The 25,513-nt window shown below is 57.3% G+C and overlaps 8 protein-coding genes across 8 annotated transcripts in view; 3 read left to right on the top strand and 5 right to left on the bottom strand.

The window, feature by feature from the left end:
* The window catches only part of VDBG_02311 (ubiquitin thioesterase OTUB1), a gene marked incomplete at both ends in the record, with an annotated part of 2,755 nt that extends 557 nt beyond the window's left edge, over window positions 1–2,198 (bottom strand). Inside the window, 3 exons of the mRNA XM_003008077.1 lie at window positions 11–657; window positions 818–869; window positions 1,362–2,198. Coding sequence (XP_003008123.1) covers window positions 11–657; window positions 818–869; window positions 1,362–2,198 — 1,536 coding nt within the window. The remainder of the gene's footprint in view (window positions 1–10; window positions 658–817; window positions 870–1,361) is intronic.
* A 6,743-nt stretch (window positions 2,199–8,941) lies between these two features.
* VDBG_02310 (COP9 signalosome complex subunit 2) lies at window positions 8,942–10,544 on the bottom strand (the record flags this gene model as incomplete). Its single annotated transcript, XM_003008076.1, has 3 exons — window positions 8,942–10,156; window positions 10,225–10,444; window positions 10,504–10,544. 3 exons carry the CDS (start codon window positions 10,542–10,544, stop codon window positions 8,942–8,944), a joined length of 1,476 nt encoding a protein of 491 aa, XP_003008122.1.
* A 540-nt stretch (window positions 10,545–11,084) lies between these two features.
* On the top strand, window positions 11,085–12,401 carry VDBG_02309 (pre-mRNA-splicing factor CWC25; the record flags this gene model as incomplete). The annotated part of the gene is made up of 1 exon (XM_003008075.1): window positions 11,085–12,401. One exon carries the CDS (start codon window positions 11,085–11,087, stop codon window positions 12,399–12,401), a length of 1,317 nt encoding a protein of 438 aa, XP_003008121.1.
* Window positions 12,402–14,026: 1,625 nt separating this feature from the next.
* VDBG_02308 (GTP-binding protein RHO3) lies at window positions 14,027–15,497 on the top strand (the record flags this gene model as incomplete). Its single annotated transcript, XM_003008074.1, has 4 exons — window positions 14,027–14,079; window positions 14,219–14,337; window positions 14,406–14,495; window positions 14,557–15,497. 4 exons carry the CDS (start codon window positions 14,027–14,029, stop codon window positions 14,946–14,948), a joined length of 654 nt encoding a protein of 217 aa, XP_003008120.1.
* Window positions 15,498–17,768: 2,271 nt separating this feature from the next.
* Window positions 17,769–19,696, bottom strand: VDBG_02307 (conserved hypothetical protein; the record flags this gene model as incomplete). The annotated part of the gene is made up of 3 exons (XM_003008073.1): window positions 17,769–18,170; window positions 18,208–18,373; window positions 18,558–19,696. The coding sequence occupies 3 exons, from the start codon at window positions 19,694–19,696 to the stop codon at window positions 17,769–17,771; spliced, it is 1,707 nt and encodes a 568-aa protein (XP_003008119.1).
* A 1,163-nt stretch (window positions 19,697–20,859) lies between these two features.
* Window positions 20,860–23,162, bottom strand: VDBG_02306 (methylcrotonoyl-CoA carboxylase subunit alpha; the record flags this gene model as incomplete). The annotated part of the gene is made up of 5 exons (XM_003008072.1): window positions 20,860–20,928; window positions 20,982–21,060; window positions 21,117–21,538; window positions 21,593–22,077; window positions 22,166–23,162. The coding sequence occupies 5 exons, from the start codon at window positions 23,160–23,162 to the stop codon at window positions 20,860–20,862; spliced, it is 2,052 nt and encodes a 683-aa protein (XP_003008118.1).
* A 610-nt stretch (window positions 23,163–23,772) lies between these two features.
* Window positions 23,773–24,536, top strand: VDBG_02305 (conserved hypothetical protein; the record flags this gene model as incomplete). Its single annotated transcript, XM_003008071.1, has 2 exons — window positions 23,773–23,880; window positions 23,946–24,536. 2 exons carry the CDS (start codon window positions 23,773–23,775, stop codon window positions 24,534–24,536), a joined length of 699 nt encoding a protein of 232 aa, XP_003008117.1.
* Window positions 24,537–24,956: 420 nt separating this feature from the next.
* Window positions 24,957–25,513, bottom strand: part of VDBG_02304 (auxin Efflux Carrier superfamily) — a gene marked incomplete at both ends in the record, with an annotated part of 1,910 nt that continues 1,353 nt past the window's right edge. The window contains 2 exons of the mRNA XM_003008070.1: window positions 24,957–25,026; window positions 25,086–25,456. Of these exons, the coding sequence (XP_003008116.1) occupies window positions 24,957–25,026; window positions 25,086–25,456 (441 nt within the window). The remainder of the gene's footprint in view (window positions 25,027–25,085; window positions 25,457–25,513) is intronic.

Below are 25,513 nucleotides of genomic sequence, written 5' to 3'. Positions count from 1 at the left end.
CCCTGTTGACCTGCAGCTCAGAGTGCAGGGGCACGGCTGCAGGGTTCGGGAATCGGGACGACATTTTGTGGTAGAGAATGTCGTAATGCGCGGGCCGGTACAGAAGGTAGATGATGGGCCCAAGGTTGGCAGGGTCCTGGCCTGTGGCCTCTTCGGGCAGTCGGTAGACATTGGCCTGTGAGCCGGGTGTGCGATCGAGGTAGGTGATCTCGAGAACAAAGCCGATGGGTTTGAGTAGGATGTTCGCGAGGAGGGTGATGCCAATGTGGTCAATTTCGCGGTCAGGGACCTCGATGTTTTCGTTGCACCACTGTAAGAGGCCGCCGCTGCCGACAAGAAACGGCTCGAAATCGTTCGAATTGCCCTTTAACCAAGACCCGGCTAGTAAACGAAGATGGTAAACAATAGCGTTAGAGCATTGTGCGTCGTTGAATCGTGTCATCAGGAGTGCCATGGCGGTAGCCGAATCTGTCACAACATCCGCAAGATCCTTGATTAAAGAGAGCGTCTCATGGACCATGTCCTCGAAGAGCTCAAAGTCGTACCCACCGACATTGGCAATGTAGTTGTTGAGGCTGGTGAGGCGGGCAAGTTCTTGACTCATTTTATCGGGGTCGCCAGCAAACACGAGGTGCTCAAAATAGCTGAAGCCGATTGCTGAATTAACAATAGTGTCAGCCCTGGTTCACGATCACCCAGTTGCTGCGACCAAGCACGTCGCCCAAGGCAATGCGGGGTATGTGTAGCATGTTGAGCATGTTGAGGGGGAAGAATTCGCAGCCTTCTGCTTGCTCGGATGCATCCCAAGCCAACTCACCTCGCCATCCGCAGTTGCCATCGCCTTGGACTGGCCGATAATGAGAGTATGTCTGTGGCAGGTTCTACAGACAAGGCGCAGAGGGCCCGATCATTAGCGCCTGATGCTGCGAGTCGACGGGCTGGCAGATCATAAACCGTGTGGGCATCGCATGTACTTACGATCGTCTTCTCAACATAGACAGGATCAGCTTTGGCATACTCGGCGGTGATGGCATTGCTGGTGAGCCTATCCCCGATCAAAGGACCCTGAGACCAAGGTTAGCACATGCGATGATGGGCACTTCAAGTAGTGATTTTGTGGCGCCGTATTTGAAACACAAAAACGTGAAGGGTCTAGGAGGGGATATGCAACGGGGCCCGCATCGGATCTGATCATCAGGATCGGGCCGTGCGGCTAGGGTTCAGAATGGACTGGGGCGAGGGGCAAGGCGAAATTTGGGTTGTGTTGCGGGAGGAGGGCGCGGAGACGGAGAGGTCCCGACGCGGGCGGAGGGACCGACGAGGCATTATGAGCGCGACTTCGCAGGGTCTACCGGACATACCTGGAGGTCAGGCTGGTAGCTCTCAGCAGCCCTCTGTTGAGCTGCCAAGTCGTCGTGAAAGGCAGCATCGGCCGAGGAGTCGCCAGCCATATCGGCCGAAAGAGCACGGACAGAGGCGGAGTTTGGTGCGGAGGCAGAGGTGGTGGATGAGGCGGGCGTCGCAACGGCGTGGGCGTTAGAATTTGGATTGTACGAGGACAAGGTCGAGGGCGGGTTGTTGGAGTTGCTGCACGACGAGGCGGCGGAGGCGGCCGGGCTGGGGATATTATAGCCGGGATTGGCAGCAAGTTTGTGCTGGTGGTCGGTCTGCGAATGGGTCTGCACCTGGGCCTGCGTTTGTGTTCGGTTGCGCTGATAGCTGCTGGTGTATGGTGCAAGCGAAGGGTGTTGCTGATTGTGATTGTGTTGCTGTTGGAGGAGATGGAGCTGGAGCTGCTGGTGCGTTTGGTGGGCGTGCGAGTGCGGATGCGGGTGCTGATGACTGAGACCAAGGCTGTGGCCAGGGTGCTGCTGGTGCAGGCGCTGGGGCAAGCGCTGAAGCGGATGCACTTGCTGTTGCTGCGGCCGATGTGGCAGGTGCAATGGGCCGTGGGGTTCCTGCGACTGACCTGACGTGGCGGCAGCGGCGGCGGCAGCGGCAGACGCAGACGCAGACACAGACACAGAGGCAGGAGCCAGAGTAGGGGCAAGAGCAAGAGCGGTAGCGGCAGGAGCAGTGGTGGGAGCAGAGGCAGGAGAGTGAGCAGGAGCGCCGGCGCCATGCGACGCCGACGAAGAGAACAGGACGGGAAGTAGTGATGTGTGCTGCTGGTGTTGGTCGTACCTGCTGCCCGCCATGTCGGCTGAATGGCTGGCACTCCCCCGTCTGTTGTCCCGTCCTGTTCGTGCTGATACTGGACTCCTGACTTGCCCTTCGAGGCCGAACCCACCACCAACACCAAACTCCCCTGAGCCCCCCCTATGAACACGGTCGCGCCCTCGTGTTGGACACGCCGCCGGCCTGGAGTTCGGCCCATCGAAACCTTCTTCTGATCCTATTCTGTGTTGTTGTTGCTGTTGTCGCAGGCCACGGCCAGGTCCGCGGCTTGGTCCGCTTTGAGACCCAGACCCAGATCCCGACCCTGGCATGGCATGCGGCGGTCCTCCTCCGTTCTGCTCCAGAGCCCCAACAGGAGACGGAGCATAGGCGTACTCGGCACTTAGAACAATGTCGAGCGGCACTCCATCGTCGTATGTTGCTGTCGACTCTGTCGGGGTGTAGAACGACGAGCCAAATGGTGTCGGCTGAGGTTGGAACATGGCCTCAGCGTTCGCAGGGGTGATACTTTGAAAGTAAGTGTTCTCCTTTCCCACTGGATGTCCAAGATATCGGGCAAGCGAGGGGACGGAAAACCCTCTGGTAGACTGCACCCGACAATTTGTCCGCGCAGACACCTGAGTTTTCTCGGCTGTCACGGGCAAGAACGCCCGCGGGTCAACCCAAGATCGAATCTTTCGCGCTTCAAACGTGATCGACAACCTGACCGTAGTATCAGACAAAAGCAAAGCCCGAAAGCCTTTTGCTCTTCCGTACACACACCCCTTTTCGAAGCTGCTGCGTGCTCTTGCCGCAGAAGGCTCGGCCTCAGCGTCGAACAAAGACTCGGCAGCGGCGAGTATGGTCGATCTTCACCTGCCCTGTCAAATGCGATCGTCACTCTGTGCCAAGCAACAAGTCAGATATGGTCCTTAAGACCGAAAGTGAACTCAAGCTCCGTTGGTACAATGCCGTTAGGGATATGATCAGAGGAACGACTTTCCACAAGCAATCGAGGCGAACGGGCGAATATGTTGATAGGGAAGCTAGATGTGAGCATCGAAAAGAGGGGGAAATACATTCGACTTGAGGGGCGGGGGAGGTCACTGTTGAAGGAGAAGCGACGCCTGGGGGGTTTGATGTCGGACAAGCCTCGATGAGACGACGACAACATATGAGCCTTCTCACCTCTCACTTGCTGCGCGTGCTGCATTGCGTGCCGTACCTTTCACGACCCCAGTCGCAGTCCAGTCCTGACGTGGGTGCGGGAGACGGGGGATCCTCCCCAAGTTTTCGCTATGGACTATGGTTTGTGGACCGTGGCCTTCTCCAAACTACGGTTCCTGCTGCTACTGACGTTGCTCCCGTCCCTCCAGCTGCAGTGATCCCGGTCCGTTATCTCCCCTATTGCCTAGCCCTGGCACATTACTCTCCGCTTGTCAGGGAAGGCCCCCCCAGCTCAGAGCTTTCATCACGGCTCCGCCGAAACCAAAAGTATGTCTGTAGCTGGCATTTGGGGACGCTGAACAGCGGCCCGCTCCGACCACTGGCCTGCAGCCCAATGCGACAAGCTCGACAACGGTGTCCTCTCGGTTGGAGAAGCCGTGCTGCCGTCGTGTCCACTCTCCATGTCGCTTTGTCAGTTTGACATACCGCGCGATCCAACGTCTCAAGCTGCGATATCCCGGATTTCAGCTGTTTTAATCCTTTATCCTCGGCCGAGAAATCTACGTCTGCCCACTGATCCGACCTACGAAAGGGCACGGCAGGCAACGGGGCATGGACAATAAACCAGGGTTGGTGCCTTGGCTAGACTCTCGGCGCCTGGCCATCCCTTTGCCGCACCCCTGCCCTTCGTCAATCCTCTGAACATCCTCCTAGACTGACAGTGGGGCAAGCTGGGTTGGCACTGGCGGCCATCTATTGATCTGCACTTTCTGACCTCTGTCGTCTGGCACGTCACATGGACCTGTCATGTTCCCCCGCAGATGAACACGAACCTCGACTATTGGCATTCAACCTGGACTGCCTCATCATCAAATTGGGTTATCCAGACTGTACCACCATCTATTTAAGTAGGAAACTGGGCGACGGCCTTCGACGGCCACCGCTTGCTATCATCACCTCCGTTTGAGATCCCTGGCTTCAGGAGCAAATAGGAGGCGGTAGCACTTCGGGAGCACACCGACGCTCAGGAGCACACGGGCGCCCACATCCGACCAGCCACGATGCCTGCTGGCCTGACTTTTGAAATCAACCGCCGTCGCTATTGAAAACATCAGGCAACATTGTGCTCGTAGCCCTCGTGCAAACCTGTGCTTTTCTTGCTTTGGTTGCCGCCAGCTGTTCCCCTCTCTGGCAAACGCAACCCCGCCAGGAGAGGCCTGGCCGCTGCTACGCTACCGTCCAATTTTCCATGGGTTAGGGGATCCCAGATTAATTCCCGCCGCTGGCTAGCACAAGAGGGTGTGGGGGGAAGCATGTGTACTGGCTAGTAAGCCAGCATTGTCCTGGTGAATCAACGGCTTCCTACCGGTTGGTGGCCAATCTCGATTTTGACAATTGGTGGTGCCGCCTTGCTCTAAGCCAACATCCGGAGGGTAGTGGCCAAGGCCTACGTGGGAAAGATCCCCTCCGCCCAGGGCAAGGGACAACACTGATCGTCACCACTCCGAAGAACAACACCTTACACCTAGCGTTGCATTACGAGTGCAAGTTTCGGCAGTGGGCTACATGTTATGCATAAGTCAGTGTGTGGCACACACACAGTGACAAGACTTGACCACATCTTGCAGCTGAAGCGGACAAGGTTGCAAACTGTCACGTACGGGTGAGGGGTCGTGGCTCAGAGAAGCGCTCTTCTCTAGAGAGACACCACACCCGGAAACACTCCCCATTCGTGCTCCTAGCAGTACTGTGGTAGTGGTGACTTGACACTGTTGCAGAGGCACGACCAACATGCTTATAGTTAGAAGCAGGCTGTTCATCACCGCGGTGCCTTACTGTATGGGCACGAGAATAATCATGACAGTTGGGCAGAACCGAATGGCTCCGCCAGTTGAAGACGTCGACGTTGTGAATGGTACAAAAGACCGACGTCTAGACGGGTACACTACACTCCACCGGTACTGCACGAATAAATGACCCTTATATTGCTGCGGGGGATCAGTCATGTCACGACGGCCAAGTGAACGTGGACAATCCACTGTACTCACGCTCAGCCGCCACTCCAGTTCGCAAAGAGTACTGTTTTCACGCCACATAGCTCTGATCACTGAGACTATGGCATAACGGTCACCCACCTCGCTGGGCTGGTTGCATACGATCTTCGCTGCATTTATCTGTACCACAGCTCCCAGTAAGTACCACTTCCTTCCAGAATGACAGCCACCGGAGATGTCCCCCTACGGCACAGCATATTCAGCTTGTCTTTTATTGGCCTCGAAAGCAGCCACAAATATGGCGTACTGTAAGGCTTGCGCCGGCCAAGTGAGAAGCTAGGATGGCATGGCCACATATGCGTACAAACGCAGATCGTTCGCCAGTTCTTCTACTGTCAGACGCTACCATGCTCAATGGAGCTGAATGGAGCAATCCTGTGGGCTACGGACAGGAAGAACTTTCCGGGAAAACGACATGCATGTGAATGGAGGCGCCTGCCGAGAGGATGCGGCCAAGTGTCCTTCGCTCCTTTGCGGATGGCTTCCTCCCCTCTTACCAGGGATGCGATAGCACCAATGCAGGACATGGGAGCGTTCAAGATGGTCCGCTGAAGCCGCCGTGCCGACCTGGTTAGCGGACGTGTTCCTTTGTGCTATTTCAGAAGGGCATGTCACAACTCATATCGTTTTCATCATCGGACATTCTCATGTTATGCACGCTACTACTTGCCGTTCACATTCCGTAGGGCAGCAGAACACCCTAGCATGGACTCACAACCCACCCCATCGTAGTCACTGTCCTCGGTCCACGCCCGGACACCATGTCTTCCCCGAATTCAGGCGTCATGATCATGGATACACAGAACTCATTTTGATATGATGTCAAATATGACAATGCCGACGTATATCTACCAGCATCGATCATTGTAGCACATGATTCAGGATCCTGGCGAGAAGAATTTCCATCACCAGTCATGCATCGGCTTTAAGACTCGTTTCGCAACGGCGATGTGAATGCCTTATCCGCAGCAATACTTGTACAATACAGTTGTCGATCGAGTCGAGGCCACGAGCTGGCCCTTGCGGCCCTGGTGGGAAGCGCCTCAGGGGGGGGGGGGACATGGCAGGAGAACAAGGGACGCCATGCCGGCCTTGGCCCGCATCTGGACCGGACACAACTTGACCACTTGTTCTTGGTCTGGGATCTAGGATCTGGGATCTGGGATCTGGGCTCAAGGTCCACGCGCCGAAAACTTCGCTGTCTCTCCGGTGTTTCTGTCTTCTTTCTACTCACGAAGACGAAAAGCGTCGCGTCGACCCAGACTGTGGCCCGGTCAGCAGTGTCCGCTCCGCAGGCCACAGCACCCACCAGCAAGCAAAGGTCGGAAGTATGAAGACCTGCCTCGCACAGTCTCTACTTGCATCTTTTCAAGCCCCAGACGACAGTCCCTCCCGAGCCGCCGTCTTGGCATCCATCAGCTTTCACGCACCTGAGCCAGTACACAAACATAACGAGCTGTTACGTCAAAAGATACTGTTCCACGATCCGTCCAATTGACTGAACGCACCCTGGCCAGTGTCAGCTCACTCACCACAAGAGTCGAGGCTCTTATTCCATAGACACTGTCCATCCCCCCGTCACAAAAGTGGTAAACCGTCGGCAACCGGCACCTTGTCGAGGTGCATGATTGAATATTGAGTTTCACTCCTTCCTTGGGCGATCAGCCAGTGCTGTCGCGATGACGATCCCACTCGGCTCAGCCGTTTCAGTTCTCTCCTACAACTACCTACCCGAAGAGGTTCAGTTCAGGCCGAGGCCGGTGGGCTGGACGCGGAGCATTGCACATCCTGGGCTTCGTCCGGCTGCTCCTGGGAAACTTCTACCATGCATGACATGGTACCAAAATACCTTGCTCGGTTACCGGTTGTCTGCGCATCGTGCGGTGGTGGTGGTGGTGGTTGGTGGCGGGTTCCGTACGTGTGAGGACTCCTGTCTGGTCCGGGGCGCACACATCCCTACCTTACCCCGGAATGCAGGAGCCCACAAGACCTTGTCCGCACGAGAGACACCAGCATGTGGCTGGCCCCTGCGCGGTAGCGCAAGATCCGTAAGAACAACGGCCTTGAAAACAACAATTGGCGTGTCCAGGCCTCTAAGCCCCGGGGGGGGGGGGGGATCGTCGCTCCCAGAAATCGTCACAGCGTGGCAGAAGAACTGCCCTTGCTGCCGCCACAAGCTCGCACCCCCGCCAGCGCTGCGAGAGCATAATTGTCTCACCGATCAGTGCGGGCAGCTCGGTCGGTCAAGCGATGCGCACCGATGCTCCCCTGTAGCGTAACGGCCCTTTCGATCGAGGCACCTCACGGACCAGGCAGTGCTCGCCAGAGGAGCCCGCCAGCAGGGCGGCCGCAGAACTGGTCCAAGAAACAAACAAAAAAAAGAAAAGAAAAAATTGCGCTGATTAATTAGGGCTCTGGGCGGCGACCACATGGGCATCGAGCACTCCACGTTGTCTGCTAGACTGCCGAAGCCGGTGCCCAATACAGCGCAGAGTTGCGAGATTGTTGACTGCCATGCAACATTTCGGCCCTTTCAGCCTGTCAGTTTTGGAGTGGCGCCGTGAAACCAAGTTGCTCAACCTGATGAGAGTCCCAAGGTTCGCCCAGGTGGCTGATACATGTTGACGCCGCCGGTTCGGCTTCCCATGTCGCGTGTACACACGGGAAGCTGAACGGGCGTGGCCACAGCAGCCTCGTCGTAGCACATGGGAACAGTGCTGAGAAAGTATCATGCGCGTAATATCTGGTATATCTGCCCACCGACGGCGACAGTTCTGCCATATCTCGCCGGAACGAGATGCCGGTCGTTTACCGCCGACTCAGGAGCAGATTCTTCTGCCTTGGTCGGGTTCTCTACGGTGATCCCACGGGAGTGTCTCGGGCGCGCAAAATACAACTTTCTTGGTGTTGAGGAAGGGGAAGGGGGGAAGAAGGGAGCGTCAAGCCGAAACAGAACTTCTTCGCAGGCAGTTGGAGACGGCACTCTGCACGAGACAGCCCTCGATGAACATGCTAGGATTTGATGAGCCGCTGGCTAATAAGGTAGGGGTCCTAAAAATTGCGCACCCAGCGCGAGAGCGAGACAGAGTGACGCTGAAAACAGAGACGAGCCAACTGCGCCGAGAAGGAGCGGCGCCACACTGCCCTGAAGCCGACCCTGCATGTCTTGGCCCTTGGTCTTCCGGGTCGTTTCCCACCGTTCCCTGACGACAAAATATCCCTCTCGAGCCTCACCCTTTCATGATGATGTTGAGGCCGGCTCTTTTCTTTGGGCTCATCTGTATCCCCTTTCGTCTTGTTGACAGATCGGGTGACTCGCAGCGGGAGGCTGCCGTAGCGTCTTCACTTCCTGCCGTGGGGCTTCCAGCCCATGCACGCGTCCCCCCTGGGTGAGCGATCGAACAGGTTTACAAGGAGCCGTTATCGTCCAGGTTGGGAAATCGCTGCCACCACGGCTGCTTGTGGCCGCGTTGTCTTAGACGTCCTCTCAAGCTCAGAAGGAAGACGACGTTGCGTGGCGAGATCGCCCTTTTCTTCACCCTCGGAAGGAGACGGACCCTCTCTCACCACAGCGCGGTGCCTCCCCCTTTGCCGCCAGCTCGTTTTCCCATACCGGCGTGTCGCCCGCCGCCTCTCCCTGCCCTCGCGAAGCCCTGGCCAAACATGTCGCCCTCCTCCATGACGGGATCGTTTGATTTGAAGCCCTCGCTATCCCTGAAGACGGCTTCATACATGCCGCCTACTGCCTTGGTAAGCTCCAGCATAGCCCTCACCCTCTCGGCGTCGGCCTGCTGCAGGATCTCCAACGTGCCCTCCTGCTGATTAATTTTGCCCTGGATCTTCTGGTCGATGATGAGGAAGCCCAAAATATCGCTCACCTCCGACTCGGAGATTCGAAGCTGCTTGCCGATCCATGCCAGCTTCATACGGGTATACGGCGCGATCAGCTTGACGATACCTTTGGTGCGCATATTGCGTGTAACCTCATCAATATTCTCGGCGATGAAGGGGTCATCGAGAAGATCACGGTTCAGCTCTAGGACCTTTTGGTAGGCGTGGACATCGTCGCGCTGGTAAGCATCCACGAGGTCGGTCATGGCCGTGATGCGAGGATCCGTCTTGTAGGGTTTCGTCTCCTGTGAATCAAAGGGGTTGATGGTGGACTTGGTGAGCATGGTCGTGAGGAGAAGATATTTCAGAACCTGAATGCGTTGAAGAGAGCCGGCCTCGTCATAGTTGCGGAAGGATTCGTGAAAGTCTGACTGCGCTTCAACCCAGTTCTCCTCGCTCATGTGCATTTTCCCACCGCACTCACGGATGATGCCCATGATCTTGGGGTGGGGCACCGCCGATTTGACCTCGAGGGCGCGGACGTAGAGTCTCTTGAGTTGCTTATTGTTCTTCATCTCGGCGTACATCTGAATCTCGAGGACGTAAATCTCGAGCGAGTAGGTGCCCTTGCTGGGATCGTCGGTGCCGTCCTCCCGCTGACACGTCTTGTGCAGCTCGCGGACCTTCTTCGCGAGAGCCTGGTAGTCCTTGCGGTCGAGCAGGAGCTTGGCGAGCTTTATATTGGTCTTGAGCCATAACCTCTCGTTGTTGGTGCTCTGGAAGCTCTGAAGCGTCAGGGAGTAGAATTGTTCGACGCACTTGCCGGACTCAGTCGAGTCTGAGCCCTTCTCGACAAAATCAAGCAAATTATTGATGGATTTCTCAGAGTAATTCCTCGTGACGGCATTCTTGACATATGTGAGGAGTTCCGCGTAGTGCTCGGCAGCCTGCGAGTGAAGTGAGTGTACGGTCAGCGAGGGTCGACGGGCGAGAAGCGACGGTGAGGAAGGCGCACATCGTTGTATTTTCCGAGCCTGAACTCAAGCTTGATGGCTTGCTTCAGGCCCTTGAATCCCCATTCTCCTTTCTCGTCTTCCAGGGCGGGGATGCCTAGAAATTCTGCGATTGCCTCTTCTGGCTCGGCGACCTTCTGTTGCTTTGCGTTGTAGTATTTGTTCTCAATATCGACGTCGCCGGTCTCCTCGTCGTCATCCTCCTCGTACTCGAAGTCATATCTGGGCTACGAGTCAGCAGGACGATTCAGTGCGTTCCCTGATGGCAAGGCGAGCCTCACTGCTCGTCATCCGACTCCTGCATGAAGTCGTCGTCGGACATGATGGCGAGATTCGGAGGGGTAGCTTCTCAACCAAGAGTGGGACGAGAACCGCGTTCGAGGAAGGGGCTCGACTTGGTAAAGGACCCTTGATGATTGATGAGCAAGAGAGATGTGGCCTTGTACCAAGGCCGTTTCGATAATCAGGGAGCTACTTTCAGAGTCCGATGATCGAGCTCGTAGTCGTTCAGATGATGCGCGCGTAGGCAATGTAGATAGATGCGGTACGTTTCCCAGTGCGTGCCTGTACTGCACTGAAGGTCACTGAACGGCGCAAAGGCGGGGAGCTTTATTAGCTTATCGATTGGCTGCCAGGCAGTCGATCCAAGATCCTGGCAAAGCCTGGGGCGACAATGATATGATGACTCAGCATCGGACAGTGGGTCCTCCTGGGGGAATAGCAGAAGGCTGGCTGGATGGCAACTTTTACGGTGCCTGTCCAACGTACATCGACATCCATCTGACTATTTTGCAGACACCGCCACCAGAAGCACGTTCTGCCGAAACACTACGCGCATTGAACCGAAAACCAGCAGCTCATCATGGGCGGCGATCTCAACCTCAAGAAGAGTTTCCACCCGGGCCTCCTCAAGAACCAGGCCAAAGTCTGGGAGGAGGAGAAGAAGGCCCTCGACGAGCGCAAGAAGACGCAGCAGCGCATCAACGAGCTGAAGGAGGAGCGCGCGCGCGAAGAGATTCAGAAGCAGCTCGAGGCCGCCGGCCACACCAAGAAGATCGACCGCGTCGACTTTCTCTACAATGGACCGACAAACGGTCAGACGGGCACGACGGAGGAGATGGAGGGCTACCTGCTTGGCAAGCGGCGCATCGACAATCTGATTACGGGGTCCGACCACAAGAAGCTGGAGAAGCAGGCTGGGCAAGAGAGCTTCATGGCGCTGCAGACGGCCAACACGGCGCGCGACACGGCGGCCAAGGTGCGCGAAGATCCGATGCTCGCCATCAAGAAGCAAGAGCAGGCAGCATATGAGGCCATGATGAATGATCCGATCCGGCGGCGGCAGTTACTGGCCAATATGGGTCTGTCAGAGGAGACCAAGGACCGGTCCAAACGCCGAGAGGACAAACACAGAAAGAGGCGGCACCGTCATCGGGATGAGGGTTCGGACGATGAGAGGCGACAAAGGCATCGGAGGCGAGCACATTCACGATCGCGGAGCCCGTCACGGCACCGCAGGGACGGTTCGGACGACGGGAACGACAGGCGCAGGAGCAGCCGCCGAGACTCACCAAAACGCAGGCGGCATGACTCGGAAGAAGACGTTGACCGTCGGCGAGAGAGAAGATCGAGGTCGCCTCGCCGACGTGAGCGCGAGGCTCGAGATAGTCACCACGAGCGCGGCGGCAGGCGGGACGACCGGTGGAGGGACGGGGATCGTCGTGACAGCCGACGCGACGAGCGACATGACACGCAAGATGTTCGTGGACGTGACGGCGACCGCGAACGGAACTACGACAGACCAAGACGCCATTCAGACAGGTCGCCGCAAGACCAGCATCGTCGCCATTTTGACGGAGGCAGGCGGAACGGAGGTTCTGCGCAAGGCGGCGGCGGCGGCGCAAAAGATAACAAAGCCGACGAGGAGGAGAAGGCGCGTAAGCTGGCGGCGATGCAGTCGGCGGCGTCGGAGCTCGACTCGTCACGGGAACAGAGGTTGGCAACGCTCGCGCAGCAGGAGAAGGCGGCGCGCGACGCCGACGATGAGGCGCGGCAACGTGCGTCGAAGCACGGAGGCGAGAATGAGTTTGCGAACCGGCTACATCGCAAGGCGGGGGATTTGGGCTTGGCGGAGCGGATGGGTCGGGGTCGGCAGGGTTACCAGCGGGATGACGACTGAAGGCGATCGGGAGGCAGTCTTGCCCAGTTTCTTTTTTGAGGCTGTAGAATGTAGGAACGGCCTCGTCGTCTGTAGCGGGATCAAATAAGACGCCAATTGCCAGACGATCCACACCATGCCTTGTTTCTTTTCCCAAACGAGCAGTACTGATGTGACATGTATATTGCAGAAGTAGAAGACTCGGATTTCTCCAGCAGACATGATTAGTCAAGATCTTGACGGCTTGACCTGTCACCAATAGTGCGTAACTCGGCTGATGGGCTTGGATATAGCGGGAGCACAAGAAAGCGTCTTGGGGACGGGCTGGCTGGGATCCATTCCCATGGCTCCACTTCAGGCAGGTTGCACGTCAAATCATACAGCATTCCTCCTGCGATGTTGGTGGATGACTTGCAGGCGCGATATCTAAATACAGCATACCGACCCTACCTAGTATATGTGCAGTACATGCCTGCGTGCCCACATGCCTGATGAGAAATACAGTGCAAGGGTGTCTTGAGCGGCAGGTCACAGAAGGGAGTTGCTGCTCGGCGGGCGACATCTGGTCGTCCGAAACGAGACATGGAGATTCTAGCGGCCTGTCCATGAGCCGATCGGCGAATATCAAAATGGTGGTGCCAGAGCGTGGCCCTGAGCGCGATCCAGAGCCCGTGGGTGCCCACGGGCTGTGCCTTGGCCGAATCGATAGCGCCGCTCAGTTGCCCCTCAACCCCTCTGATGAATGGCCTCCCAGGCGGCGCGTCCAGTGGACTGGTGCAGTGGACTGGTGCAGTGGGTTGGTGCAGTGGGCTGGTGCAGTGGGCTGGTGCAGTGAACTAGCGGGCCTATCAACGCTACTGCCGCTGTCGATGGGGGGCGGTACCCACCATGTGGAGAGGGGCCTTGGGGGGAAACAGTGAGCATGCCCATTCTTGCCATTACCTAGGCAGGTACCTACCTGGGTAGGTACGGTAGACAGGCAGTAAAAGTATCTGGGTAAGTACCCAGGTACCGTTCATGCCTAGCGCATCTCGGCCAATTGCCAATTTCCCTGGTCGCGCTGGGGTGACGGGGACTTCCCTGTCCTGTTCGTTCTTCGCCTCGCCTATGCCACTGCCACTTGAAGTCGCCTCCAGCCACTGCCTGCTGATGATCTGAGCCCCCTCCACTCGTCACCTCCATCCAGCCTGTGCGTGCTCTATCCAATCTCTCTCTTCTCGAGTCCCAAACTCTACGTGCTGCCCACCCTCAGTCTCCCAGCTGGATCAATCTCACCCTCTTTTGCAACTTTTCCCTAACGCGAACACGATTATCACACCCGACAACCCCAAGCCCTCTTGCTTCCTGCCCGGCCCCTCCTCCGTTGACAGGGTCCACAGACGCCCGCTCCCTACCCAAGAGCCCGCGCGCGCAGTCGAGGATCCACCTTTTAAGATCCAACTCCTGAACCCAGACAGACACCATCGAAGACTCGTGCCAACAACAAACGAGGCGGCCAATCTACGCTCTCGCACGAGCAATCAACGAATTCCTCTCTCCCTCTTCCTCCGCCCAAACCATTGTTCTCTGGGAAGCCGACCTCTGCGACGACTTTGCCCCCTCACGTTTCCGACTCGACCTCCCCCCCCTTCCCAACATCGCCCACGATGCCTGCGCTCTGTGGAGGCTCCAAGACCGCCAACCGGAAGCTGGTGCTGCTGTAAGACTCCCTGCAGCCGAGCGCCTGCACGCTGGCTCAAGAGAACGCACTGTTTTTCGGCTGACCAAAGTCTCGTTTCTTCCTTGCAGAGGTGACGGCGCGTGCGGAAAGACGTCATTACTTAATGTCTTCACAAGAGGGTATGTGGGCAAACCAAACTCGACTCGTCTTCGCGATACCACGAGCCATGCTCTGACAGCCTGATCAGATACTTCCCTACCGTCTACGAACCCACAGTCTTCGAGAACTATGTCCATGGTACGCGCGCTACCGGTGCTCTGCCCTGTTCTGCTGAGGACGCCCCTGGTATCTGACATGTTGCACAGATATCTTTGTCGATAACGTCCACATTGAGCTGTCCTTGTGGGACACTGCCGGCCAAGAAGAATTCGACCGTCTCCGCAGTCTATCCTATGGTGAACTCTCTATTCTCACGACGCAACGTGATTGTCACATGCTAACAAGCTCGCCTTCCAGACGACACGGATCTGATCGTACTCTGCTACAGCGTCGACAGCAAGGACTCGCTCGAGAACGTCGAAAGCAAATGGGTCGGCGAGATCGCGGATAACTGTCCCGGTGTCAAGCTTGTTCTTGTGGCGCTCAAGTGCGACCTGCGCGAGGGCAACGATGACGAGAACGTCGGCGCCGATGGCCAGCCGCAGGCGCCGCAACCCGGCGAGAAGCGCAACCCCACCCTGATCAACTACGACCAGGGCCTCGAGGTCGCCCGTCGTATCCAGGCATCTCGCTACCTCGAATGCTCGGCCATGAAGAACCGTGGCGTCAATGAGGCATTCACCGAGGCCGCGCGTGTCGCCCTCAGCGTCAAGAAGGAGCGCGACGAGTCCAAGTGCATCGTCATGTGAGCCAGCCGGGCTTCATGTCAATGAGCGACACCTACTCTCTCTTACCATAATTGCTTGTCTACTCCAGGGGGCGTCGGCGTTTACGCGAAACGGATCGGATCCGGATACGGCCCCTTGTCTCTCTGCTTTTGCTCTTTCATCACAGCCACGCTTTTCTTCTTTCTACATACAATACACCCACGAGCGGAGCCCGGGATCGCCTACCACAACCACCCTTTTCTTTGACCCTCCCGCTCACGCGAGCCACTTCATCTTATTACTCCCGTTACTTGTGGCTGGATCGCGCCTTCGCCTTGCCCACGATTCACCAGACTTTGAAACTGTATATACCAGATTATTCTACTCGCTTTGGCTTGGTTCGCTACACTGTTTCCCGTCTTTTGTCATGTGCAGTGTGTCTCTTCATATATAACGGCGGTGACCCGGAAAAAGGACTTGTAGACTTTTCGATGCGGAGAGCGGTTCGTCTTGTCGGGCCATGCAGTGTTCTGTATTACAGGTGTTGGTACCATGTTCCAGACTGACGTCAACCCAAAGATTTCGAATACTGCAGCGTGCGTTCCGTGATTGTCCCTTGATGGCGAGTAACAGAACCTATTGCTCCAGACTAGAAGCTTCACTTCGACTCGAGCTGTAGAAGGAGCGGCTGAACAGCAGGGGCAAGGGGATATGCATGTCCGCTCAGCTGCGATTGAGTGGCTGTCGCTCTGTGACCCCTGAAGAGTCAATAGGGTGCCTTGACTGACGGCTCGTGGCTTGGTCGTCTTTCTTTCCGGGTGCCTGGGCTGGATATTGAACAGGAACTCTGGAGTCCAACTTCTCGTGAACTTTGTTGTTTTGTGTTGAACATCATACTGGTGTTCGCACCACCAGTGCCGTGGCACCTGGTCGAGTGCCGCTGTAACACCCCTGGTCTACCCCGGATTCGCCGAGACAGAACACGCAGGTGCCCTCTTCGGTGGTGGCCATCGTGGCTGGCGGCTTTCTCCTTGCAGACTGGCTGTTCTCCCCCTGTGCGTCTACGGCAAGGTGTCTGGTATAGGCGACGAGTCATGGATCCGGAGCCTACAGTCACGCTGGGGAAAGTGTCCCTCGGAAGAGATGGCTGACCGAGCGTGCCTCGAGCGTGTCGGTGAGGACTGCAGCCCGCTGGCCTGTTGAGAGAGCTGGATGCCTTCCGCTCTCCAAACCGTCCCGTTGCGTCTGCTTCCTCGAAAGGGGCCCCCTCGTAGCGTGAAACGCCCTTCCTGGTCGTCTGCCTTCTCCGCAGCATCGCCGCCGGGCCGCTTCGAGACCATACATCCACCTCTTCCGTTCATGCTTCAAACCGCGTTGACTCTGCAGGACCGTCGGCGGCGCATGTCGTCCCAGCCGCCAGGCGCGCAGCGAGGTTCCCCTTTCTGAAACAGTAGCTCACAAGGAAACACAGCACAGCACAGCACAGCACAGCATAGAAACATGCATGTGAAGGCTTCCACCGAGTCGACAAGCAAGGCGAGCAGGCTCTTGGGGGGTTACTGCGGAACGCCTGCCCGGCATGCCACACGCCCCCTTGAGCGCATCCTCGAGCGCAAAGGCTAGCCCAGCGGCCCTCTCTCCCCGGTCCAGCCTCCAGCAATCCAGTGGCGGCAGGCCAGGCGGCGGGATACCGCCGTGCAGCACGACTGCATGTCTGTGTGTGTCGTTCCCGCGTGGACCGGTATTCCGACGACGCCTGTCACTGTCTCCTGTTCCCCCTCAAGGTACCCTGGCCCTCCGTTTCCTTCTTCCAACCCCCCCCCCCCCTTTCGCGGCGACAGGGACGGGTGAGGGGTCACGGCAGCGCGGGCATGCTGTGCGCTGGGAAGGGTGAAAGGGGAGAGGGGGAGTGAGGGGGGGTTGCACTAGTCGGGTATGCAGGCGCAAGGCATGATGGAGGAGGGAAGAGGAGAGGGGGAGCTGACGGGGAGTTTCCTTCTTTTGGGGTTAAAACATGGTATGCCGACCGGAGGGTAGGTTGAACGTACAAGTAGTGCAAGGTAGCATTCGGAGCGGTCAGAAGGGGGCTGACGACCAATGGAGCGTCTTCAAATCCGCCAGGGGCACGATGAGGAGGAGGTTTTTCGGAGGCCCGGAGGTTTTTTGCTTTTTTTTTCTCGTTGTTTATTCTCCTTGTCGTGCAGATGGATGTCTTGGGTGGATGCTGTGTTGTTACGGTAAGGTACTTTGGGGGAGGCGGCTTGGCCGTGGTTTTTCGCGACCCCAAGTGAGGCCGGTGAGTGAGACGGAAAGAATCGAAGCTGCGAATATCCCCTGCCTTGCATTAGGCAATGTTCTGATCTGACCGTAGGTGCCTTATCATAAGGTGGGTTAGGTTCGTCAGATGGGACCAGTCCACCGAACGTATTCTATTGAAGGTTTGAACGGAGATACGGCTGTATGCCCAGCAATGCCCCAAGCCAGCCAGCCAGACAAACAGACAGAAGAGCGGTTACCCGAAAACAGTTCGTTGTCCTGACCAGGCGATCCGGAGGTTGCCGCTGCTGTCGAGTGAGTAGTGGACTGACAACGAAACTCAATCGCGCACGCTCCACCATGTGAACTTCTCCCAGGTCGAAAGCCCGCACGATCAGACGCTTACTGCACAGCATTCAGTTGAATAGATTGCCCACGAAAAGTCAAAGTTAAATTCGACAGCACTCGACAACCAAAGCACGAGACACGGTAATCACCTCGTGTGAACACACAGTGCATCAAGTCGTGATTCGCATTCATTACGTCTCCTCGAGACATTCCCCAGGAGACCTTTCTACACTACTGCTATTACTACATGATCCCCGCTCACCTGCTCACGCGGTAGGGGTAGGTAGGCAGTGGCACGCCGAGCTGACGCGCGAGATGACGTTGGTGCCGCACGCCTTGGAGGCGGAACTCGGGCACGACCTTGACGTCGCTGACGTACGTCTTCGTGAACTCGCCGCAGAACTTCTGGCTCTCCTCGAGGCGGCCCTTGATGCTGGATGAGCGCAGCGCACGCAGGCAGTTGTCGGCGTTGCACGACTGCTTCTTGGGGCACGACGCGCGCTTGGTCATCTTGACGAGGTAGACGCCGCGCTCGATCGTGTTGACAATGGGCGTAGCCGCTTCCGTCGAACTGGTAGCTCGACCACGAGCCGAAACATCTCGACGCTGGCCGCCGCCGGGCTGGTTGTCATCCTCGGGGAAGATGTCAAAGTATGCGATCTGAGAAGGGGGCAAGTTGAGTCAGCTTGGCAATCACCCGAGAGAATATTGGAAAGCAAATAAACTCACCTCGCAGACACCGGCACCGGTGGGGTCCTCGGGAATGGAGGAAACATCGTAGACGCGGAAACCGGCACCGTAGCTGGACTGGAAGCTGAGACCGTTCTTGATGTACTGGTTGTGGTCGGTGGCAACGACAGTGCCTGTTTCCCATGGTCAGTCAGCGACGCTGCGTACAACATTGACGAAAGGAAGAAGAAAAAAAGCGAACAAACTCACCCTTGTAGATGCCGGTGTTCTTGGGAGCCTCGAGCGACCTGATGTCCCCAGATGTAGGTCACGGGGTAGCCGTCAGAGGCAGGGTTGAGGCCGTCCGTCTCATCGTACTCGTCGTCCATCAGGAGGTACTCCTGCCAGTTGACGTCGAGGACCCAGCCCTGGTGGGTGTAGGAAGCACCCTCGTACGAGGTGACGGAGAGAATCTTGGAGTTGGCCTTGTCTGTCACGTCGTAGATGGTGAGCGTGTCCTCATTGTAGCCGTAGCAGATCTGGTGACCCTCGTACTTGGTGTCGGGGCCGTGGTACGTGAGGCACTGCGCGTCATGGACGTAGCCATCCTGTCCGTTGCAGCCGAGCCTCTTGGGGTTGGAGGGGTCCTTGAGGTCGACGAAGATGAGACCGGACTTGCAGACGTCGGTCCTGGGGCGGGCACCGACGGCGGCAAAGTACTCGTTCTCCTCGTCCACGACGATGTTGTGCGTCTGGCCGTTGGGTAGGTCCTTCCAATGGGCCGTGACGTCCTTGACAATGTCGAAGACGACAGGGCCGGCCGAGGCGTTGACGGTGAGCAGCTTGCTCATGTCGAAGATCTGGACGCCGTGGCCGGGGAGCTCAGAGCCGATGATCATGTAGTTCTTGAAACCACGAATCTCCTTCCACAGCGCGTTGGGGTTGGTCTTGGCCGGCACGGGCAGGAAGCCGAGCTGGGCCAGCCTTCCCTCCTTGAGGATCTCGACGAAGGCAGTGCCGTCGAACATGCCAATGGCGGCAAACTCACGGCCCGTCTTGGGGTCGGTCCAACCCCACGAACCGCTGCCGGTCAGGAGGTTGCCGTCACCGAGCTCGTCCCAGCCGTTGGGGGAGCCGAGAGTGGCGAAGTTGATAAAGTCGTACAGGTCAATGTTCTTGCAGCGGAACGTAAGAAGCTCGTTGCCAGGCACAGCGGCGGCCTTGCCGTCGATGCACTTGGTGTAGTTGAGCCTGGGCCAGACCTCCGAGTTGAGGAGGCCGGCGTCAAACTCACCCATCCAAGCATCCATCTTGTGCTTCATGTTCCTCTCGTGGATGTAACCAGAGTCGTTAGAGCTCTGCAGAAAGGCCGTTAGCCGTATTTCTGGGCGCAAATGCTGGGCGCGCCATCGCGAACAGGACGTACCGGCGCCCTTGACCAGATCCTTGGCCAATTCCTTAGCCATGACGCCCGAGGCGGCGGCGAGCGCCGTGCCCGAGAGAGTAGAGAAGCGCATCTTGACAGTGACGTGCGTCGACCTCTGTTCGTTTTGTGATGGAGGGAAACGAAGAGGGACAGAGAGCCGAGTGTTTGACTTGTATCACCGGGGTGAGCGGGCACACAAGGTTGAGTGAGGAGCAAGAGGAATGTCCTTGATCCATCCCGGGAGGAGCTCGGGAGTGGGCATGCCGCAATGCTTTATGCTTGCTCTCACTCTCCCGCATTCCCCTGTCCGACGGCTACCGCCAGGGAGAAGTCGCTCGCCGTTCCTCGGGTCAGTGATCAGCCCTCGCGCGAGGCGAATCTAACCCTGGCTCATCCGACGTGCAACCAAGAGCTGCAAATGCACCCCAGGTGCCCTCAACCAGATAACACTGAGCTTCCACTTACAGTACCGCGCTAAGGCGCGGTCATGGCCGCGATCCAGGAGTGATCTCCTGCCTCTTTAGGCAGGTCTGAACCGAGCGGCGCTGACCCGACCAATTGACATGTCCATAATCAGCCGTCAGGGCCTTGCACATGGAAATACGAATGGGACCGTATGGAGACCTCATGCAACGTCTGCCAGGGTCAGGCACATTGCCCTTGGCGAACAGGCTGATGGGTCATTTGGGCCACTTGGGCCCCTCTTGTTGCCGTCGCGTTGCCCAATCGACAACTTCAATCGACATGTTCACTGCTGGTGGAGGCTGGTCTTGGCAAACGTCAATCCGGCATCGGCCTACCGACACCCAGCTTGAATAGGAAGGCCAACGGTGATGGATCCAAAGCCCCCTCAGTTCTGGAATCGCCTGTCTGCTTTTATTCATCGCCTTGACCAACAAATTTGCCACGAGGTGATGTTCTACCACCGATCCGGACGGCCCGAGCTGCAGGCCATGGAGGCAGCTAAAGCATGGAAGGCAATCAGTTCTGTTTCCATACCGGCTTCCCCGCCGTCGACGAACTTTCCATCAGTCGAACACCCTTGCTGTGCCAATGGGTGCGACTTGGGCAATGGACCATCAAGGTCAACCTCCAACTAGGCAGTCCAAGCAGGAGAGATTGGGATGTCAATCCTCCAGGGGTGAACGCGCGACAAGCAACACAGGTGTGAACAACGAGAATATGTATTCTTGATCCAGATATCCAAAACGCCATCCATGACCATGAACCCAATCGTCACATGTGCTATTCAAATCATGACGCTTCGTTGGCGGCGGCCTCTTCCTCAAAGAGCACAAGCACCGTGCCAGCTTTGCAAATGTCCTAGTTGTCATCAGTAAACAATTTCCACCAAGCTGATACGGATTTCCACTTACCCCCTCCTTGTGTGCCAGTTTCTTCACCACACCATCCTGAGGTGACCTGATGACGGTCTCCATCTTCATCGACTCAATACTGTCGGGTATTAGCGAACTCTCCAGCGATACTTCAAGAGAAACAGCTGGACTCACACAACCAATGGCGCACCCTTCTTAACGACCTCGCCCTCAGCGACCTCGTTTCTCAGAACCTTGCACGGCATCGGCGCAACGACAGAGGCAGCAATCTCTTTGAGGCCCAGCGCCTTCTCGAACCACTTGGGCGGCAGCAGGGCTAGCTCTGTCCTCACACCGTGCTGGAACACGACAACCTTGGAGTCCTGAGTCTCGGTTGCGTTTGGTGTCGTCCTGACTACTGTGGAGTGTATCCTCTCGCCGGGGAAGAAGGTTGTCAGCTTGGTTGCCAGGGATTTCGGTGTCGATGAAGTGCATGCAATCTTCTCGATCACCACTGGCTCGGCGCCCTGCCTCGTCACAGTGGCGCTAAACATGCCGGGACTTGTCTGGCTGACTGTGACCCTGCACAACCTCGCCATCCTGCTTTGAGTATGCGTCTAGCACCCTTGAGCGCAAAACTGCGCTCTGTTGCTGTGTTTGGCGCGCCGAACCCCGAGACTGCCGCCGTGGGGCTCCTCGCTCGCGAGCTGCGCCGTCAACGAGCCCAGAGCTGCCTGCACAAAGACCTCGTCGGTGATCACTCGAGGCGCAAAGAGCTCATCCTTCCACTTCTCGATGAAACCTGTTTCCACATCACCCTCGATGAACGCCGGCGAGCGGCACATGCGCTTGAGGAACTCGATGTTCGTGCTCAGACCGACCACTTCATAATCGCGAAGTGCAAGCTCCAGGCGACGGATAGCCGTCTCACGGTCGCGGCCGCGCACAATCAACTTGGCAATCATGCCGTCGTAGGCTTCGGAAACGGTGTCGCCCTGGACGAAACCGGCATCAATACGGACGTCGGGATCGGTGGCAGGAGTGGTAAGGTGGACAAGCTTGCCAGAGTCAGGCATGAAGCCCTTTTCAGGACTCTCGGCATATATACGCGCCTCAATTGCAGCGCCCCGTTGAGAAATGGCTTCAGAAATCTCCTCTTGTGTCATGGGAGAGCTTCTCGCCCAGCCCGCAATTGTTCAGCTGCCATTCAACCAAGATCGGTGCCCAGTGACCATCTCACTGACCGGGATGCTCAACTTGCAGACGAGTGTTCATCTCCATGAAGTAGAACTCGCCAGTGTCGCGGTCCAGAATAAACTCCACAGTACCAGCGCCGACGTAATCAACGGCGGAAGCAGCCTTCCGCGCCTTATCCCAGAGATCGAGTCTCGTGGCTTCGTCTAGGCAGGGTGCGGGCGACTCTTCGAGAATCTTCTGGTGACGACGCTGCACACTGCAGTCACGCTCACCGAGTGCCACACAGTTTCCGTGCTTGTCGGCGAAGACCTGGACCTCGACGTGACGCGGACGCACGATGTACTTCTCCACAAGCATGACCTCGCCGCCGTCGCCAAACGATGCCTTAGCCTCGAGCCTGGCGCTGCGTAGCTGGGCGGGAAACTCGTCTTCGGTCAAGACGATGCGCATGCCCTTGCCACCACCGCCCTTGACGCTCTTCAGGAGCACAGGGAAGCGGACCTCGCGAGCGTGCTGCAGCAGCTGTGCCTCCTCTTGATCCGCGCCGTGGTACCCCGGAACACAGGGAACACCGGCAGCGGTCATGATCTCCTTGCTGCGAGCCTTGTCGCCCATGTCGTGCATGGCTTTGGCGGGCGGGCCAACGAATACGATGCCCTCCTTCTCGCAGCGAGAGGCAAAAGCGGGGTTCTCGGAAAGGAAGCCATAGCCAGGGTGGAGTGCCTGAATACCGTGCTGCTTCGCAAGAGAGATTATGCGGTCGCCGTCGAGGTAGGCCTTGGGGTTGCCGAGTGAGAGGGAGTGTGGTGAGCAGGCGGCATGCTGGGAGGAGGCGTCTGGGTCTGTGTAGAGGGTTGTTGTACGGATTCCGAGCCTGTCGGCAGTCTTGTGGATCCTGAGAGCAATCTCACCACGATTGGCAATGAGGAGCGATGTGATGGGAGTGATTTGAGGAGCTGCCGACGCCGAGATGCCCGTTGCAGCCGTGGACAAGAGGCGAGGGAGGGGGCGGGCGAGCCGATGCTTTGCCTTCATGGAACGCATTTTGATGTGCAGAACGTGTCAAGGAGGAAGTCTCTATGTCCTGGACAGCAATTGACCAGTGTCTCCTCGAGATGGTAGAGTGGGAAGACAGAAACAGAAAAAGGATTCGATCGCTCAGCACAAAAGACAGAGGAAAGAAGATCCCGAGGTGTTGTAGAGGTTGCCATCCGGGGAAGGTGCCTTGCCGCTGATAGCCGGTGGTGCCCGCCTGCCGGAGCCAGCCGCTGGTTGTTTCTTGCCGTGCTTGTTCTCCTCCCAAACGGCACAAGTAGTGGCAGGTGGTATGGCCCGTGCCTACTTTCCCCCTCATTGCTATTCTGACTCCACAGGTGTCGGTACGTGTCTGGACTTTGCGTCATTCGTTCTGGGGACAGGAGATGCCCCTCCTTAGTCAGCAGCACTTCGCGGCAGCACGCAGACGGAGATTCCCTCCACCACGGATCATCATGGCACCTGGACGTTAGCTGTAAGCGCCAATCACGCGAACTTGAGCTGTGCCTTACGCTGTAGCACTGCGATCAATTTAAAGCACCTTGAAATCTATCGAAGTCCCGATACAAGGCTTGATCAACTCCTTATACTGCCACTCCTCGACACGAGACCCCCCGCAATGGAAACAGCACCCCTCAACTACGAGGCTTCGGCCGGCGATACCAACAAGCAGTACACAGCAACCCTGCCACAGGACGTGGTCCAATGTCTCGAGAACGCCCGTTTTGTTCGTTTCCGTCCCTGAGCCCTAGCCTCGGCCAAGACTAACCAAGACGCATGCGCGCGCTGCAGCTCCACTTGGCAACTTGCACAGACGACGTGCCCAATGTTTCGCTCATGAACTACACCTACCTGCCCTCGTCGCCCTTCTCCGCGGCGCCCGTCATCGCCATGACGACGAACCCGGCCTCGCGTAAGACGACGAACCTCCTCTCAAACCCCAACGTCTCCCTACTCGTGCACGACTGGGTCTCCCACCGCCCGCCGACGTCGGCCCGCCGCCCCTCCGGCGGCTCCCCCGGCCCCGAGCACCGCTCCTCCCTCGCGTCGCTGCTGCTCAACATCAACACGTCGGCCGTCTCGAGCATCAGTGCCACCATCAACGGCACCGCCCGCCTGCTCGACGCCGGCTCGCCCGAGGAGCGTTTCTACCGCGAGCAGCACCTCGAGAACAACACGTTTGACAACGAGGGCTTTGGCCCTGCGAGCGTTGAGGCCGAGGACGGCGGACGCGGCTGTTTTGTTGCAGGAGAAGAGGTCAGGGTTATTGTCGTTACGATTCGCGACGTGAGGATCAGCGATTGGAAGGGTAGCGTGCGGGACTTTGTCCTGACGACGACGACCGAGGGCTCGGCAGAGGCGGCCGTCAATGGCGTGAGGTAAACGGAATCAGTGAGGGCTTGGGACTGGTCACGGATGCGAGTGGTGAAAGTCGCTAGTCTGACTTTTAATATGTATTTCGACGAAAGTTCAAACTACTCGAAGAAAGAAATGTGACATGGAACGCTCGCTGCTTTAATCAATGAAAATCACTCCAAACGCCTCCAGCGGCGCCAGCCGGAAGCCTCTCGACTTTGGTAGGTCAGGCCCTGCCGCGAAACCAGCAGCTATACCTCTTCATAGCCACAATGGCTCAGCCGGCACAGCCCAGTGTTTGGGGCAAAAATGCACCAAAAACGATCCTCGGGGCTGTGACTGTGGCGGCTGCCACCGACCTGACATATCGTCTTATTTTAATACAGAGGTGAAAAGGAAAATGATGAATGTTTGCGTATGATGATCCGTTTGACACGGACGTAGGACCTAGCCGAGCTGGGCCCACTCGACAACCTCAAGGGCACACATAACAAGAACGAGGGTGGAGGGAAGGATCCTGGATAGGTTGTTAGTTTGGGCATGACAACAAGAGGAGAATCATGGCGAAGGACATACCAAATGACGTAGCTCTGGAAGAGAATCTTCGACATAACGCCCTCGTAGACCTCGTTGATCTGGCAAATCTGGGCCAGCTGCAGGGCACTCGGGGCACCCGTAAGGAGGAAGCACACGATGACGAAAATGGGATCGTCAAGGATGCTCACGGGCACGTACTTGGCGAAGACAGCGAGGATGGGGGCCATGATGAGTGTGGGGAGAAGCATACGGCAGATGAGCGAAGCGATGAGGAGCTTCTGGCCGATAATGTCCTCCTCAGGATCACGTTGCTTCTCGCTCTTCTGCGTGTTGCGGGCCAGGTTGGCGCCGAGGACGACCAGGATCAGAGGTACGGCCACGTTACGCTGGACTGCACGGCGTTGGTGACGCTGTTCTTGCCGACAGAGCCTTCCTCGAAGAAGAGCTGTTGCAGGGCCGGGACAGAA

The sequence above is a fragment of the Verticillium alfalfae genome, genomic scaffold (genome assembly GCF_000150825.1).
Source record: "Verticillium alfalfae VaMs.102 supercont1.2 genomic scaffold, whole genome shotgun sequence".
Lineage (NCBI taxonomy): Eukaryota > Fungi > Ascomycota > Sordariomycetes > Glomerellales > Plectosphaerellaceae > Verticillium > Verticillium alfalfae.
The sequence above is the reverse complement of the archived record's forward strand: the minus strand, read 5'-3'. Positions and strand labels throughout refer to the sequence as shown.